The 12,400-nt window shown below is 42.2% G+C and overlaps 1 protein-coding gene across 5 annotated transcripts in view; it reads left to right on the plus strand.

Moving 5' to 3' along the window:
• TMEM108 (transmembrane protein 108) overlaps nt 1-12,400 on the plus strand; it is a 154,400-nt gene that overhangs the window by 67,158 nt on the left and 74,842 nt on the right. For 4 of the 5 annotated variants that reach the window (XM_061375047.1, XM_061375046.1, XM_061375049.1 and 1 more), the window contains exon 3: nt 6,117-6,198. The exons of the other annotated variant lie outside the window; for it this stretch is intronic. In XM_061375047.1, coding sequence (XP_061231031.1) covers nt 6,159-6,198 — 40 coding nt within the window. In that variant the 5' untranslated portion in view covers nt 6,117-6,158. The remainder of the gene's footprint in view (nt 1-6,116; nt 6,199-12,400) is intronic. 5 annotated transcript variants of the gene reach the window in all.

The raw sequence follows: 12,400 nt of genomic DNA on the forward strand, positions 1-12,400 counted from the left end.
ATTGTGAAATTAGATCCTTATGCTGTACGTTATGATTAGAGCTGGTTCGAAACACTCCATCCATCCAAAACTGAAAGGGTAATATTCTTAAACATATATTTTGATGGGAAACCTAATATGATTTTCTTTTCATTAAAAAAAGGGGAAATGCCATACATGTTTAATAATTTTTCCTCTTTTTTTTGCTTTCCGTTTGTCACTGGGAGAAGCATGCTGCTATAAATAGGGAAATAAGGAAAGACAAGCAGCAAACACCTGCTATATACATACTTAGATATACGTGCTCAATTCAAAAGTGCAATATTGAATTTATTACTTTTTATCTAAGCTTTTTGGCAACTGAGGTGTTTATATTCTCCTGAATTATGTGATCTTGTTTGATGCAATGGGATGGGTCGCAACCAAAATACACTGGTGGGGCAATGTGAAATGATTGGAAGCTCTTGTTCCTCACCCAGCTTTGGTTTCAGGAAGGCTGGGTTTGCATACTGCATTCAGCATCTGATGGAGTCAAAAGAGGGCTATGTGGGTGTCCTTCACTGGCAGTTACTTCCTCTGTGCTTTACAGATGTAGATTAGCCAGAGAGTTGAGAGCCAAATGTGTGGGTTGTGGATTGAGCTCTTCTGTACTTATCTTGCATCAGGTCACTGGAAATTCCCCTAGAGATGGTCCAAAACTGAATTAGCCTGTCTTGGCCTTTTCTTTCTTGCATATCCCTTTGATCTTCTTCATCTTTACAGTCTCTTGAGGAAAGTTACTGAAAGGGACCCTATTTATACTTGAGGTTTTCAGAGGGAGATGTTTGTCAAAACAATTACAGGCACTTTTCTTCCTTAGCTCTCATCTTTAGTCCACTGTAGATCAGACAATGGTGATGCACAATATTAAATAAGCCTCCTTTGTGGTGATTGAATAAGGGTCGTTTGTTTAGCTGGGTAATTGTGGTGTTTACTAAAGGGAAGATGATTTTGCAGTTAAAGTGTTATATTGAGATGCTTCCATCTCTACAACAGGTTTCTTTTCAAATCATGCAGGGCCTGTATAACCATGTTTTCAGTGCTATAATACAGGTATGTTTGACAGCAAGGCACTTGCTTGTGTTTTTGAATGCTCAAGCATCTTTATGAAACTGGTGTTTTGGTCTGGATTTCAGAGCACGCATACTCCTCTGTTTACACCTGATGCTTTCCATTCTTGAAAATTGGACTCAATCAATCAGCCTTAGGGATATGGTACCATATTATAAGAGAGGGAATATAATACCTTCTCTTTTGCACCCTTTTTTCTTCTCTACTTGAAATATTTACATTTAACCAATGTGAATAATGTGAAAAGCCTGATTTCAGCAGCTTCACAAAGGTACACCCTTTGACTCTCCAGTGTTTATTACAGTGCAGGCAGAGCTGTTTGCTTACCTGTTCTTTACATTAAGTCCTTTTTATTGTGTACCCTACACAATAGGAACAAGGGAACAGTTAACCCCATAAACCCTGAGATCACTGTAGCCAGACAAAGCACTGGGTGGGATTCCTTTGTGCAGATGTCACCATCCTCTGTGCCAGTGTTATGAGCTGGAATCAACAGCGGACCTTCAGCCCACTGAAACTCAATGGAGAGAAACCGCCCCACATAAAGGATGGGTCTCTTCCTTCCAACAGAGGTGTTTTATAGATGTCACAAGCACCCGGCTTCAGAGGGGGCAATCTACTTGCTGTCTACAGAGGGAGTAAATCAAATGCCCGCATCCACGTTGTGGATGACCTCAGGCCAGTGGGATGCTGGCGGAGATGTGGGGAAAAAAACGCCGTAACACGAGTGGTGTGCAAATTGAGCTTGTTTCTATGTCCATTCCCTGCAGTGATTGACAAGAAAGAATAAGGCATATTTTCTTTATTTTCCCAGCAGTTATAGAGGTATCTTAACCAGTGCAGTTTTCTGTGCCAGGAAGGTCTTTTAGCAGGAGAGCTTCCAATGGTTCCAAAGTTTTCCTGTCGAAGAGCAGACAACTTGCACTGTTTAATGCTTCCTGGGCACAGTGCAGAGTGTGAAATGTTCATCACAACCTTGACTGGATATGAAGAGATTTTCTTTGGGTGTGCTCCAGTGTAAGACCCATAAAGAAAACTTTGGAAAATTGCACAACTTCATCTTAAATCCATCATTTTTCATATTGTTACCTGCAAAAAGTGGCATCATCAAAGATAAGTTTCAAATGGCCAGTAGGAACTAGAAAGAAGTAACTCTAAAGGAAATATTAATGTAGCTAGACCTTAACATATTATTATGAGTTTTCCAGTGGAAGTAAATGGACGAAGCACATATTCACCTGTGTGAGATTTCCTGACAGCCATTTGAATGGCTCAGGGTGTTTGTTGTATCTCATATTGTTGTGAGGTAATAGAGATTTTCATGTTATTCAAGTGGCAGAAGTTACTTTCTCCAGCTGGAAAAATGGCACCGTGGCACTGAAAAGAGAAGAAGCCTTTTTAAACAGGAGACAGATGGGAACCCACAAGCCCTTCTGCAGCAATAGGTTTGTTGTAAAGTGAGGGTATCTAATGGCATTCTGTTATGCCTTAAAATGAACCAGCGTTAGGTTACTGCAGATAATAGGCACTGACCTGTGGGACTGTCATTCAGCTTTCATCTCTAATAACCTGATAACAGGAACCAGATGGTGAATTAATTCGGAACTAATTGGCAAGAGTGGAAGAGAATTTTTTATGTGTGGTAAAACTGCAACAAAACAATACCTAACTAATAAGCTGCATAGCTTAAGTCATGGCGTAGGAGGAAAGTGGAGCAAAGGAACTTCTGTTACATAAATGCTACTGCATCTGAATTCAACCATATGATGGTTTCAAAATGCACATAGGGGTCTCCTCCTTTCCACCCCTAATGCGTATGAAGGACCAAATTCTAATTACCCTTACAGCTAAGTCAGTTTGATGCTTAGGAAGATGTTAGCTTCTCAGAGCTCCACAGAGATGAAAGATGAAAAGGAGAGGCTTCTTCTTAATCTTCTTACTCTACAACTAGACGGACAGACATACGCACATAGGGTCATGTCTGTGCGCTCATGGGAATAAGAAGCAAACAGGGCAGTCGATTTTTAGACTTCTGTCCCACTGGAGCTGCCTTCAAAAGTATTTGCTAATGGTATATAATTAGGAACAAATCAAGAAATAAGGTCTCTTGCACTATAAATTGAATATGAAGGATGCTCAACAACCCAGTGCTTTATAGTTGTTCTGATCTCCATCTCTGGGACTTCCCAGTTGTAACCATGTGATGCAGAGAGAAGAGATGCTTTAGGGTTGTTTTTTTCCTGGATGGAGTGAGATTCTCTGCTTCGAAATCCATGTTACAGACGATGCAAGTCTTGTCTATTCAGAAAAGCATGGTACTGTCTCTGGTTTGGCTCCTACCTGACTCTTCCATATGCACATATGACAGGTGTACACAATGCCAGCATTGTTCTGATCAGCTGTGATGTCCTAAGGGTAGATCCTATCCTTTGGAGAACTTAGGAAAGGGAAAGGTGTACACTTCTGAGGATAATTATGGAAGTAGATGTGAATTGCTCTTGAATCCGCAAAGATGGATCCATTCCAAAGAGTACTAAAAGTGCTAAGGGCAAAGGGGAAATAACTATCAAAAATGCTGCACTCAGGATGTCATAAAGAAGGATGGTAATGGTGGTTTGCATGTTCCAAGCGGTGGGAAATAAATCACAGCAGACAGTGTGGCACAGGTTGAGCAAGAACACAGAATTCCTGCTCTGAGCAATCTTACTACTGCAAATTAATTGTGTTTTTATTAGCATCCCCTAAAGCTTCTGGGGACATCAGTTTTGCAAAGGAGCAGCTGGGTTGTGGAAGTAGGCCACTGGATTAAGAAATGAATCATGCAAACTTGGAAACACCAAAGTCGCCTTTAACCCGTGTAGTTGAGGCACACTTCAATTACCCTCTAAGTGGGAAGCAGCGGGTGAAGGCCTTGGTGGTGGAATTTACACTGGGTGAGTAAGTCCTGGGGGCAGCCACAGCTCTCTGAGTTGTGAGGAGGCTCTACTCTTGCAATCTTGTCAGGCATTCATTGAACATCATGGGACAGTACGATACGGAAAGGATCAAGGCTGTGTTTCCTTCCCTGGGGATTCGACAGTGACTGGAGATGGAAGAGCTTCTGGGTGTTTTTCCTCTTCTGTGCAGAAGCAGGAATAACATAGCTGAAAACTCAGTGATGCAGCTTTTTCTTCTTTCCAGCATGATCTGTGGAGGAGAGAAGGCAGTCAGAAATCACTGACAAAGTTTGGGTGCTTTATGTGATGGAAGTAGCATGTCTTTTGCTTGTCCCTTCTTTTGATTACCTTTTTTTCAGCTGCTTTATTCCATTCCCCTGGTTTCTCTTAGACCAGCTCACAAAGAACAAGGATTGTCCATTGACTGTTAGCTTTGCCTCAATGCTCACCTTCTGTTCTCCTCCATTTCTTCTTTAATTCAAGGCACTATAAGGAATTTTTATTCCCATCAGACATAATGAATGGCTGGGAGCTGTCAGCTCTTTTGGACTCTTTTGTCTTCTATTCATCATTATGTCTTCATTGTCCTCTTTAATTTAGCTGCAACGTTGAGGGGATCACTTACTGTGAAAGATAGTATTGCTACCCATCCAGAGGGATTTCACACATCTATTCATCATCCTGTGTAAGATAAACTGTATGTGAAATACTGTGCACTAAAAAGTCTCCATTTTAGACACCAAATGCTTAGCTGATATTTTGCACACAGGCTAGGCATGTGACACATTTTCTACAAACAAATTTCCACCAACTGACCTGTTGAAGATGGGTCTTTCTAGACTGAAGTTGATTTGAGTACAAACTGGAACTGGCTTTACAGAGAAAAAACACCCTAAAGTCAGAATTAGGCCTTTATTTATAGAATTATAGAATCACAGAATGGTTTGGGTTGGAAAGGACCTTAAGATCATCCGGCTCCATCCCCATGCCACAGGCAAGGGCATCTCACACTAAACCATGTCACCCAAGGCTCTGTCCAACCTGGCCTTGAGGGTTCGTTGAGAGTTGCTTTCATTTAGGAGAACACACCTTGCAAATCCTGCCATTTCTGCAGGTTACACAGATGTTTTTAAGGTCCAATTTTAAATGCAAAGGAAAGCATGGAAGAGACAAAACCCATGTTTGTGTACACGAATTTCCACATCTAATAACTTAACAAAACCCAAGCGTCTTTTGTTGCAGAACTCAGGCAAGAGAAGTCACAATCCTTTTGAGGCTTCCCCAGAGAAGTCAAACATAGTTCTGTTTTCGCAAACTGTTCATCATTTATTCAGTTCAGAGGTGTTATTTATTCATTTTACTTGTTTATTTTATGTCTTCATGATTGCATTTTAAATAGGCCCTGAAAGGTTTATATGAGGGCAGGTTAAAATGACTCAGAAATGTCCCCAGGAGTTCAGAAGATGGATTTATGTTGTCCTGAAAACTAGAGGACACATAAAATGTTGTTAGTGACTCCCCAGGTGGGGAAAGGTGGGATGGTCAGACATTTTTGCTATATCCCATTTTCAGACAATTCCAAGAGTTATGAGATTCCCACCTACACCAAGGTAGGTGAACACCACTTTAGGAGAACACAAAGAGGGCTCTCCAGTTGCTGCAGCTCTAGCTTTCAGCCCAGGTAGCTGCTGGGCCAGGAGGTGATGAGCTGGCTAGCGTGGTGCTAACAATTGCCAGGACAAAGCTGCATTTGCTCTTCCACTGAGGACCCTTTCTCCAAACTACAAAGACTCTTGTGATACTGATTTTATCAAGTCAGAGGCACAACATGAAAGTTGTATATACACAACATCCTCAGTGTGTGTATTTTGTATATTCTTGAGAATTCTTCCCCTTTTTGGCCATAGCTCTACCCTTCACTGCCAATCTGTTGGAGAATTAACTCAAGCAAAGCTCATTTAGGCCATTTCCCATTGCTAATCAATACCATTTTCCTGTGAAGCTTCATATTATTTTGTGATCGATAGGTGTAACAATAGGATGTATCTTTTGTAATAAATCATTTTCTTCTCCTTTTGTTTTTTTGGACAGAATCATGAATAAACTGGCAGACCAGCAGGACCACATGATACCATGAAGAGAAGCTTACAGGTCCTCTATTGCCAACTGTTTAGTAAGTAAATACTGATTTTTCTTTCTGTAAGAAAGGAACTGTTCAAATCCTTACATACTTATGCAGGGCACGGTTCAGGGAGATACTTAACCATGTGCCTTGCTTCAGGTACCTGGAGAACCATATGGAAGTTAAATGACCTTTTTAACGGAGATATTTGGAGATGTATTTAAAAACCAGGTTGAACTACCAGCTGGTTCTGCAGAGTTGTACAAGAGGAGTGATTTGCTGTGCCTTGGGACTGTGAGATGTAGAAACAGAAGATGGTGGCTGGAAGAAATAATGCAATGGTTCTTGTCTAGTTCTCTGTCGACGGAAGGAACCCATGCCACTTGGCATGTCTGGTGATGGTCTCTCAGTGTCTATGAATGAAAGAGGGAAGCTCCATACTGGTGCAGACCTAAATCCGGTGTCACTTCCTGAGATGACTAGTTTCTTTTTCCTAAGTTTTGGCTTAGCATGCATGGAATGAGTAATGCAAGGAGCATTGCTTTTATTGGCATGTGTGAAAAGTAAGTGTAACAAACATTTAGGCACTGTTACAGAAATCTAGTTAATACCGTATCTTGGCTTTACTTACTGCCATCAGGGTATAACGTGGGAGATTGTTTTGCTCTGCTAGATTGGCTTGTGTTCCTATTCTTATTTACAGCTTCTCCTGTGATAGAGGAGAAACTTAGCTCTGTCTTCATGGCATCTAAGGGTTGATTCTGGAGGTGCACCCAAGACCGTTTTGCGCTCATGAGCGTAGAGCTAGGCCAGATGTGCCTACACAACCTTTGATGTGCCCAGAGCACACCTTTGGCTCCAGAGGTTGGCTGCCTGGCTGGGGTGCAATGAGGGAAGGGTTCCTCAGAGAGGGCTCTAAACAGAAGCCCACTGACAGCAGTGGGGGCTGTGGTGGTTTTACAGTAGCTGAGGAGCCAGAGTACTTTGCCTCATGTTTTATGTGTTGAATAGTTAACTTATTTCTATATTGATCTTAATTGCTGGACCAACATTAGGTTCATTGTAAAGAAAATACTAAACTAAATACATAAATACATTTCTAGCAAGATGGTAGGGAAAAAAGAAGTTATACTCCACATCCAACCCATCACAGTGTTGGGTCTTCCTGTAGTTTTTTAATTCCATGCTTCCCTGCTTGGCATCGTTCCCCATTGCTATCCCTGCTGCTTTAAATTACTTTTTTAAGGTAATATGTAGAAGATCTAGACAGAATATAGAAAAACACTGAAACGGAAGAGGGAGAGATTAAGCAAATTATCCACACACACATATATGCAGCGTGAAGAAGAAACAATCTTGTGAACTCCATGATGTCATTTGCAAAGATGGATTCAGAACATATTGTTTTTACCGACAGATAAACAAACTGCTTTATTTCCAAGTGCAGCAAAACTGTGTATGAAATGTAGTTATCATTAACAAATGCAACAGCTAAAGCTATAGAAGAGATATTTTGGGCATCTGGAATGATTTTTTTTCTCACTTGGCTGGTTTGTAAGAAGCCTATGGCAATGCACCAAGTTACTTAATTCCTATTAAATCAGTTTTCTTTCAGATGCCCTCTAGGTGTATTACTTAAGCTCACTTTTCCCCCAGTTTCACCACAGTGCTAAAAACAGTCTCCAGAGTGTGCATTCTGAACCCAAGGAAGAGGGAATGACTTTAATGTGCTTCCTGTAACTGTACTTCATGCTATGAGACCGGCCTGCAGCATGGTTTTACTTGTTTCATTTGCACAAAAGAGGGAAAATTGCTGTGACTATGAAGAGAAGAAAGCACCCAAACCTTCAGAGAGGAAGTATCAGGGTGTTCTTCTTCAGGCTGATTCACCAGTATCCTGCATGCGCTCACCTTCATCTGCTGCTGCAGTAAAGGGGTCCATGGTGCTGCCTCTCTGATGGGGCAGCATTTTCATCTTGTCTGCTGTGTTGTGAGTGATCAGTTGAAGCTTAGGGCTATAGAAAAGTGCCCTATGTGTGTACTCTTGTCCATGAGTCAAAAATGAGGGTGGCTTGAATAGAGCGTTGGTGAGCTTTGTAGCAACAGCAATCATCTGGAGAGACAAAACTCTGTCTGTGCTTGTGTGAGTGTGCCTGTGGCTAAGAAATGTAGGAAGAAACAGTTTCATCTCCAAACTGGTGTGTTGTTACGGGGTTTGACACGTCTTGGTTCAGTCCCTGGGCCAGAAGTGGCTGCACTCAGCTGGTATTCATTTCCACCTCTTCACTTGGGCTGTGTTTGTGCACTGCCTGCCAGTGGGACCCTGACACTTACAAGGATTGCTTGTCTTTGGGGCTACAAGAGAAGACTTACGTAGATACTTGCCTGATACACACACTAGTGAGATGTATTAACTGTACCTTTAAAAGTCAGGGCCATACCTAAGTAAGATTGTAAACGTGGCATGCGTATTTTGTTCTTTTTGTGCGTGAATTCTAGCTGGGTTATGTAATCAGTCTGTTGCCATCCATATTCTTCTGCTGTGCTTTCCAAAAAGAGCATATTCCACCCATTTATGCCGATCAAGAATAGTATGTGTGGAAATGGCACTAGCAGCAGCTGCTCTTTTGAATATGGCTGTATCTGCCTTGAATCTGATCCCAGTTGTAAAGAGGTAGACTGTAAAAACTGCAGTGCTACATTTGGGACAGGGGCTCTGGGTGATGCTATTTTACCTCTTGTCTATTCATAATTTATGAATAAGCGATTAAACACGTGATTTAACTGTAAAGAAACAGTGCTTTCAAACTGTATCTTCAAAGAGCCTATTTAATCTGAAATCTCTCAGACCCTTTGAAGTCACTGGCTAGATTGAGTTGATGAGGACCAATTAAAGCAAAACATGTGTCCACAATTTGCTGCCATTTGTTCTAGGCGCATCTTTATGGATGAAGTTTGTTGCCTCCGCAATGATGAAGATGCAAATGCCTTTCCCATGAGGCTGAGCGATCTCCATCTTTTATAAAGACCTAATGTGATGATTTAAGCCCTCCAGCATGAGCCACAATATGTCTGCATTCTCTGTAAGAAAACATGAATGTTGTAATTTCCCATGCATGCACTGTTCACTGAGGGCTTCCAAGTTGCATATAAACTAAGGGGGAATGCGGTAACTGGTGAAGCCCTTGGCACACAAGCTGTATATGAGGCTTTCTTCTTCACACATTTATTTTTCCTGCAGAATTGAAGGGCTTTTATTTTGTGTTTACTTACAGCAGTAGTGTCTGTGTGAGGACCTGTCACCAGAGCATAGCACCATAGAATAGTTAAGGTTGGAAAGGACCTTAAGATCATCCAGTTCCAACCCCCCTGCCATGAGCAGGGGCACCTCACACTAAAGCATCTGGAAGTAAATGCCAGTCTGAGTGTTTCTTCATGCCATTATCACTTAGGTGTTCCCAAGCAGCATTCTCTCATCTCCAAGCTCTGGCACAATGCCCAGTACTACCAATAGAAAGAGTTTCCTATGTACAGGCTTGCAGCACTCTGCAGCAAGCTGAGCAAAACCGGTGGTGTGCAGCTATGCCTTGTGACACAGGCTGGCACACATCTTATGTCCCCTTGCTGTGGAAGCAGCTCACCTTCCTTGGGTTTAACTTTTGATTGTCTCTTCAGGGAGCTCACCCTGCACAAAGGTTAGTACAAGCCAGTGCTCCATTCGGGTCTGAAGGGAGTCCAGGAGTTCATCATTCTTTTCGTAAGCATTTGAGGAGTTGACAAAATTCCTCTTTTAGAGAAGACCCAATTCTCAGTGCCTTCTGAAAGGTGCTGAGCAGCATTATCTGCTAATGCCTATTGCCTCTAACAGGAACCCACACCCACGAACTGCTGTTCCTATTGCCAAGTACTGTCTGTGGATAATTACATGGTATTAATAAGATAGTATGCACTGATGGCTCTTTTGTACAATTATGCATGGCTCGTGTATAGCCATAGTGGGGAGGCATGGTAACAGTACAAAAAGACTACTGCCAGAGGAAGAATAACCTGTTCTCTGTCCATAGTAGTAGATAAGACATGAAGAAATGCATTTATAGAGCAGGTAGCTTGACGTTAGATATCAGGCAAAAATGTATTATCAGGTTAGGATACTGAAATGCTAGAACGGGCTAGTCAGGAGGATTTCAGTGTGCCAGTGAAGCACTGAGTGGAAAAACCCCATCTCTCAGAGGAGAACAAGGTCATCTAGATGATTTCAAAAGCTCCATCACACCCTCTGATCCTGTGACCACTAGGTACTGTGTCCTTAGCGCAAATAAGCCTGCTTGCTTTGTCAGAGGGCTCTCAGCTTGCACAAGCCATATATAATTAATCCCTGCGGTAGAAACAGAGCTGACACATGCTTAAAGGTACTGGGGATCACTTGATACAGATCAGCAGAGTCTCCTCCTATCATTCACGAGGCCTCCTGGGGAGAAAAGGAGATACCATTTGTGTTGTGCTGTTAGGCTGGTAGGTGTTAGCTTGAGCAGGGAGAGCAGCAGGGAGCTGTTATCCAGCAACAGATTCCATGTGATTTGCTACAAAATTGGGCAGGTAAACAGCCTCTGGGTATGTTTCACATAGAAAGCTTTTTGGGATACTCACTGGGCTGGAGCATTTGTGTTGGAGAGTCACGTGGCTTGGTAACAGGCTGCCCATCGGGCAGCTCACAGCAAGCAGTCCATCAATGCTTGCTTTCCCCAGAATTCAATTAAAGGCTGTTGCTTCAGTTTGTCAGCACAACCTTTGCCTTCTTGAAGGAAGCTGCAGCCTCCTATTTTGTGATCCCTTCCTGGAAAACCGACCTTTTGAAAGGGAGCTTTACAAGCAAACCGATGCGCTTGACAGAGAAACTAAACCCGATATGCGTTTTTTGATCAGGTATAGGCTCCACTGTCCTTGATGTGCCCTTTAGTGAGATCTCAGCTGCACACACACACAAAACAGCAGGTTCCTGCTCGCTGCCTGGCTGAGCACAACTGTGGGAAGCGGATGGCTCTTGTGATTCTGAGCCTGAGATTGTTCCCATGTACAGATTGCAATGTTTAGTGCAGATTTGCTGGTTCCATGAACATTCTTGCCTTTAAAGACATGATAGTTCAGTTGCATTTCACAAATGCACAAACTCATTGAAGAGTTCGAGGTACAGGTTATTGGGGAGGGGATGTTCCACTTTGTTCTGCCAAGAGAAGATACAAATTTAGGACATAGTAAGCCCCCCAAACAACTACATACTGTGAATACTTCACTGCCTCGTAGATTTGCTGAAGCACAGGAAGATGTGGAGTCTGGAACTGCAGAATTTCAGGTCATCGGTTAAGTCCTTGACACTGCATTTGGGGTAAAAAGCCAACAGACAGTGATTATTATATTTGTTCTTTCTACTGGCAAGCAATTTGTGCCTTTGCGCATATCATTTGGTTATCTGGTTATGTTCTCTGCATTAAGTACCGTCAGTTTTATGCTTAGACTGGTACTGTTTGCACAAGAACCCTCTAGTTTTTCAGAGTAAGTGGTTACATAGATGACTTCACAGTGCTTATATTCATCAACCATTCACCCACCAGTTGTGGGACATTATGTCCATGACCCTTATGCTAGAAACCCAGGAGTTCTTAAGTAAATGCGTAGGGATATGGATGTTTACCCAACTTGGAAAATGCTGCAAGGATTTGGTTTTGAAATTCCTTTCTGTCTTGATAAAACAATAATTGGAGAGGTCAGAAGTGAATCCACAAGATTATTTCCATCTTCCGTGGTGAATTCTTTGTGGCTTGGACCTGAAGCAGTCCCCACTGTATGACAATGTATCTGTCTAATCTTCTGTTTTAGATTCAGTATTGTTTGCCTCAGGCCTTGAGAAGAGAGGTTTCAGAGGGCGAGTGAGTAGGCAGGAGTGCAAATTTGACTTTTCTCTATTTTCTCTTTCAAAAGTCTATTCATCCATCTCCAATAGAAATGAAACTTCAGGAACAAGGACGTACCAGATTGTGCAATTTCATGTGTGTCTTTGAGACTCAGTGTTAAGTCAAGTGGAGGAAGAACTGTTGCTGATGTGCAGACAGGAGCCTAGCAACCATGAAATCTCAGTCCTGTTGAGTTCAGTGGCAGAGCTCCCATTGACTTTAGTAGGTTTGGGGGTTTATTCCCAGCCTTCATGTCCCTGCCTTGCTTTGATATGTTGCATTATAAAACAAGAATATCCTGTCAA

The sequence above is a fragment of the Neopsephotus bourkii genome, unplaced genomic scaffold (genome assembly GCF_033783945.1).
Source record: "Neopsephotus bourkii isolate Nb327-2 ecotype Australia unplaced genomic scaffold, CSIRO-AGI_Nbou_v1 NB_1655, whole genome shotgun sequence".
NCBI lineage: Eukaryota > Metazoa > Chordata > Aves > Psittaciformes > Psittacidae > Neopsephotus > Neopsephotus bourkii.